The sequence below is a fragment of the Hevea brasiliensis genome, chromosome 4, assembly GCF_030052815.1.
Source record: "Hevea brasiliensis isolate MT/VB/25A 57/8 chromosome 4, ASM3005281v1, whole genome shotgun sequence".
Taxonomy (NCBI): domain Eukaryota; kingdom Viridiplantae; phylum Streptophyta; class Magnoliopsida; order Malpighiales; family Euphorbiaceae; genus Hevea; species Hevea brasiliensis.
Window position 1 is genome coordinate 20,867,047 of NC_079496.1, and position 6,337 is coordinate 20,873,383.

At 33.5% G+C, this 6,337-nt stretch overlaps 1 protein-coding gene across 1 annotated transcript; it reads left to right on the top strand.

Moving 5' to 3' along the window:
* The first annotated feature begins 496 nt into the window (after positions 1 to 496).
* On the top strand, positions 497 to 4,049 carry LOC110633362 (uncharacterized). Its single transcript, XM_021781932.2, has 4 exons — positions 497 to 634; positions 712 to 789; positions 1,495 to 2,052; positions 2,626 to 4,049. The coding sequence occupies exons 1-4, from the start codon at positions 599 to 601 to the stop codon at positions 3,646 to 3,648; spliced, it is 1,695 nt and encodes a 564-aa protein (XP_021637624.2). The 5' UTR covers positions 497 to 598; the 3' UTR covers positions 3,649 to 4,049.
* Positions 4,050 to 6,337: the final 2,288 nt, after the last annotated feature.

Consider the following 6,337-nt stretch of genomic DNA (forward strand, 5'->3'; position numbering starts at 1 on the left):
TATATTTTGTTTATTAATTTTTATAATTAAATTATAAATGAGTGAAAATTTAATTATAAAAATAGTCATAGATTTTTTTTTTGCCATTTCTCACAGGTAAAAAAAAAAAAAAATAAAATATAAAAAAATATCCGAGTAATTTTTATAGCTGGTCCCTTATTTTTATCACTCAATAATCGCTTCTTAATTTTATCTAATATTTTATTAATTATTCTTTAACTTATTTTATTATTGAAAAATTTTTAAATTTAAATTTTATTTTATAAAATTTCCTTTAACCTATTACAGTATATCTTAAATAAATAATGATTAAAATAATTGATGTTTTCTGGTATGAGAACAAAGAAAGTAAGAAAAGCAATTTTATTATTTTTTAATTTAAAATTTATTATTGCAGGTGAAGGAATTTTTATGCAATAAAATTAAAATTTAAAAATTTTTTAATAGTAAATTAAAATTAAGGGAAATTACCCGAAAATACCGATTTGATTTTAATAATACAGTAATTTTAATATGAAGATGAAGGTCCCACTATCACATTACCTGGACATCATGGGATGCATCTCTGGAGGATAGCTCTTGACGACAAAGCCAAGCAATGATTTCTGTCTCTTCGCCCTCTCTGGACCTTCAGGTCTCTCTCTCTCTCTCTCACTCTCTCTCTCTCCTTCTCTTCAACTATTGTTTCATTTGTTTCTTCCTATTTTCCAGAATCTTCACTTGGGTTTTTCCAGCAACAAGACTTTGAGGTCCTTGAGAAGAAGAACAGGGACTTGCATTCCTACTCAGGTAATTATCTCTTTTTAGTGAGATCTAAAATCAAACTACTATGATAACAGGATTGAATTTTGTGATTTATTACAAAACTTTTGCGAGTCCATTATGATATGCTTTACCACTTATGAAAATTTAAAGTTGGAATTGTTGAATAGAAATTCACTTAAAATTGAAGCACTTCTGTTGTTAGTAGTCCAAATAAAATAAGAAGTAATGGCCATTTTCTACTTAATTCATTTTATAGTTTGGGAGGAAGTTTGTGGATGTAAGGTATGGGTTTTTAAAGGAACAGAGAGAAACATGGTTATTTTGTTTGAAAGTAAGGTTTTTATAAGGAAGATTAAGGTTTTTGGAAGTTTTAAAACCTTCAAAGCATCCACTTTTTCAATCCATCTAATTAATTGGTTGGTTGGGGAGATTTTGATACCTTACATTCCCTTATCTTACCTTACTTTACTTAAAAAAAAAGCCTCCATACACTTCTTCCATTAGGAAATCTTAAATAAGCATAGGAAATCATGGTTTTATATCAGCAAGCTTTGATTTTCTGTTAGAGAACATTTTCATTATTTTACTGAAGAAAAAGTGTTTTATTGATAGGAGAATAAGAGTTTCTATGCTTCTTGTATCTGATAAGTTGCTTCATTGTATAGATTCTGTTGTAGAGCTAAAATTTTCTCAATTGTACCTCTATTAATTCTTAAAAATGTCTTGCAGGAAAGGAGCACTTTGCAATCAAAAAAGAGACAACGGAGAAGTAGTGGAATAGGAAAAACCACATCAGTCACGAAAGATGAATCTCTCATTTCCAAATCTCATATGAGTCAGCAGCATGGGCTCCCTCCATTGGTTAGTGCATTGAAAGCTTCAGCTGCACAAAATGCGGCCAGTTTTCACTTCCCTGGCCATAATAGAGGGCATGCTGCACCATCTTCATTAACAAAGCTCATCGGATTAAAACCATTTATTTATGATTTGCCTGAGCTTCCGGAGCTCGACAACCTTTTTTCACCTGAGGGGCCCATTTTAGAGGCACAAAAGCTAGCTGCTAAATTGTTTGGATCACATGAAACATGGTTCCTCGTTGGAGGTACGACATGTGGGATTCAGGCAGCAATAATGGCAACTTGCTCCCCTGGAGAACATATAATTCTTCCTCGCAATTCCCATATATCGGCCATATCCGCAATGGTATTATCTGGAGCAATACCTAAGTACATCATGCCAGAGTATAATTGTAATTGGGACATTGCTGGTGGGATCACTCCATCACAGGTGAGTCTAGAAAATGTGAAGATTCTTGACCACAAGTCACAACATTGGTGATCAGTTATTAATAGCTTTAAATGGCCTTAAAGCTGACAGCAGTAAATCACGTTGATAGTGCTCAGCAACCATCAACCCATAATCATAGCTGTTGAAAATCCCCCATATTGTGACATGCTTCAAGCCCGTGATTCTTATTCCTGTTGTTACTGATTGTTTATTTCTTGCATTATTATTATAATAATAATATTTTTTTTTTCTATAAAGCAATTAAATTTGGTAATGTGTCCCTACAAACTAGTACAATTTGTATGCATACTTGTATCAAGTACCCATATGTACTATCAATTTTTCCACAAATGGCTGTTTATGAATTGCATTTTCACCATTTTAAGAATATTCTATTACTTCTCACTTGTTGAAATTGGTGTTTTGATGTTTCTTTTTGAATGACTGTTTATCAAAAATATATCAGAACCTTTTAAAATTTAAAAGCAAAAGAAAAGGCCATATTTTAAGTTTTTTTTTTTTTGCCATTTTTAATATTATAATCATCCTTGTTGTTTGTTATTTTTATTTTAGGTGAACAAAGCTATTAAGGAATTGGAGATGGAAGGTCAGAAACCAGCTGCTGTTTTTGTCATCTCCCCTACTTACCATGGCATATGCAGCAACTTGACTGAGATTTCACAGCTTTGTCATTCTTATGGAATTCCTGTGATTGTTGATGAGGCTCATGGAGCACACTTGGGATTTCATCCCCAAATGCCTCATTCAGCATTGAAGCAGGGCGCTGATCTGGTGGTACAATCCACTCACAAAGTTCTATGCTCTTTCACACAGTCATCAATGTTACACATGTCAGGAAATGTTGTGGATAGGGAGAAAATTTGTAGGTCCCTTCAAACCCTTCAAAGCACAAGCCCCAGTTATCTACTTTTAGCATCATTAGATGCTGCTAGAGCTCAACTTAGTGAAAACCCAGAAACAATTTTCAACAAAGCAATGAAGTTGGCTACTGAAGCAAAAATTCTCATTAAAAAGATCCCAGGTATTACTTTGCTTGAGCTACCAAGCTTCACTGAATTTCCCACCATTGATCCTCTGCGCCTCACCATTGGTTCTTGGCAGCTTGGTTTATCTGGTTACGAAGCAGATGATATTTTGTATGGGAATCATGGAATTGTACCTGAGCTTGTTGGAAGCCAATCTATTACATTTGCATTTAATCTTGGAACTTGTAAAGAGCATGTTCAAAGGCTAGTGTCAGGATTACAGGAGCTATCAGCATGTTCCTTACAAATTGAAACAACAGAAACAAAGGTGAAGGATAGAGGCCATGCACCCTTTACTGATACTAGCATGAGCTTGAATCCAAGAGATGCCTTTTTTGCGAATAAAAGGAAAGTGGGTATTAGAGAGAGCCTTGGGAAGGTCTGCGGTGAGCTTATATGTCCATACCCGCCAGGGATTCCTGTAATGATTCCTGGTGAGATTATTACAGAGAGGGCTTTGGATTATTTGCTGGGTGTTAGAAGGAAGGGTGTTGTTGTTACTGGGGCTTCTGATCCTCTACTCTCTTCCATAGTCATCTGTGATGTGTAAAAAAAAAAAAAAATGGAGAAGAAGAAAAGATAATTGCAGTTTGGGTCTGCTCTCTTCCACTGGCATCTTTGATGGGTGAAAAGAAAAAAAAACAGATAACTGCATTTTGGGGCATCTGATCCTCTACTCTCTTCCAACATTTGCGACGAGTGAAAGACAAAATACAAAAAAGCACAGATGGGTACAGTTCTTGATTTAACTCAGTTCAAAACAAATTGGTAGGAATTTAGGAAATGGAATGGTAGTGGAAGAGGCGAATGCACTAAATATCAATGCATGGAGTTAAGGGTTTGTTTTTTTATTTTTTCACCAAATTTAATTAAGGAAAAAGCATAAAATGTTCGATTTTTTAATCGGAGTCATGTAGTTTGATTTGGTATAAGCAAATAAGCATATGGATATACATATATGAAAGTTAAATCTTAGAAAATAACTTCAAAAAATAAGTCCCATGTCTTAACGATCCTTAGAAAATTGTCACGTATGTATTTTTGGGTGCTTGTTTTTCCATTAAGCGCTCAAACTGTTTTGTTTATGCAACTGCTTATGGCCCTTTACCTGTTTTCCATATGGGTTTTCTTACTTCAGCTAGTGTTATTAAACTCGATGAACCCGCCGGTCAGCCCGGTGAACTAGTAAATCTGATTTTTAATTGGTTTAAATTTATAATCGAACCAAATCAAAAAGTGATTCATTTGATTAATCGGTTGAATCGTTAAACTAGTGTGATCCGACTTGATTTAACTGGTCTAATCAATTAATAGGACTAAAATTTTTTTAGTGCTACTGAGAGAAGTTGAAGCTAAGACCTCATAGATATATATACCTTAGTCTATAATAAGATAATAAATTTTGTAAAATAATATGTTTATTTAACTTTTAATATAAAATTAATATTTTATAAATATTAAAAATATAATTTCACATTTATAAAAAATTTTATTTATTATTATAATATTAAAATTAAATATTTTTATATAAAATTTAAAAACACTGTTAAATTTTATATAACTTAATAAATGTTGAAATTTTCATTTTTAAGAAGGAGAAGGAAAAACAAAGCACAACAAACTACTGGGATGGCATAGCATACCGCTGCTCTGTCATGATGCAACCAATTCAAAGTACCATCTTGGAGAATCCGCAAAATGATTTGCTTCCCTGAAGACATGGGCAAATCGAGCTTGGCAAAAACAAGATAATAACACTCGGATTTGTTTCACCAACGACAAACAACTACGAATAGGTTGCGATGAATCAGCAATCATCGCTACTACCCCTTTACCATCACATTCAGTGACCACATTAGAGATATCCATCGTGCTAGCTGGACACAAACCCAGGAACATAGCCCAGAGTTCCGCTTTAACAATTGAATGTTTCCCCAAGTTTATAACGAAACCATTAATTCAATTGCCCCGCCAATCCCTGATCAAACCACCTCTGAAAGCATGACCCGAATCTTCAATAAAGGAACCATCAGTGGACTAAAACTTAATTAATTTGATTTATTTATTTGTTTATATTAATATGTGTTATTTTTAATTAATTTTAAATTATTATATATTATTTTAATTAATTTTTTAGTAACCTATTAATTAAATAATTGACTCATTGGTTGAATCACTGACTCGTCGATTCAATTTCTTCACTTGATTAACGTCCAAGTCTGAGTTTAATACCACTGCTTTACCCTTTTAATAAACGGCAACCCAACTCTCTTGACCTAGTCCAAAAAAACCCGCACTTCAGTGCCACTTTGATCATTTTAAGTGCCTGAGTCTAATGGGGAGATTTCTAGAGATGGGAACGCGAATGGTTCCATACATGCATCAACAAAGTGCTATGTGGGGCTGCCATGGTCTTCCTCCTCTTAAAGAAGCCAAGCAATTTGAATTTCTGGAGTTTAACAATGAGCCTGATCTGTTGGATGAATGTTTGATTATGTCACTTTTGGCTATATGTATGTCTCGGGTTTCTGGAATTAAGTTGAATCATTTTGATTCTTAGGAAATATAGTAAAAATAAAGAAAAAAAAAGTTCCCAACACTTCCATTACATTTCTAGACATGCAAAATAAAGTTTGCAAGACAGTGGCACTGCTTACAACTATATTTTTATTTTTTTAAAAAAATTATTTCAAGTGAGACTCATGTTTATAATTTAAAAATATTTTAATTAAATATTTAATGCTGCATCAGCATTAATGATTACTTTATAATTCTCTTAAAAGCTTGTAGTATGCCTGACAAATCCAAACCCTTATCAAAACCTATAAGGGAAGACCAAGAATAATAAATAAGACAAATGAAATCTGACTAAATTATGGCCAACTTAATAGTAACTTAGCGAATATAACTCATTCAACTTGCAAGGGCGACAAACACATGCAAATGGGAGCTTAGCTCATCCTCAACCCAACACGTAAAGCAACATGCAACTCACTACACATACACACATAGTCCCTCCATTTGTTTTCTCACATTTAGTCATTAGTCATAATTGAAAAGACTAAAATACCCTTTTCCTTCCCATCATCCTTTGCATGATCCACCCATACATTTTTCCCTCTCCTTGTTGCTCTCCCCCTCCCTTACCTCAAAATCTATAATTCAATTTTCATTTCGTCTCTTTCATTTCTACCTTAGAATAATTGCCTCCTTATCCCCCCTATCTTTTCCCATTGTGT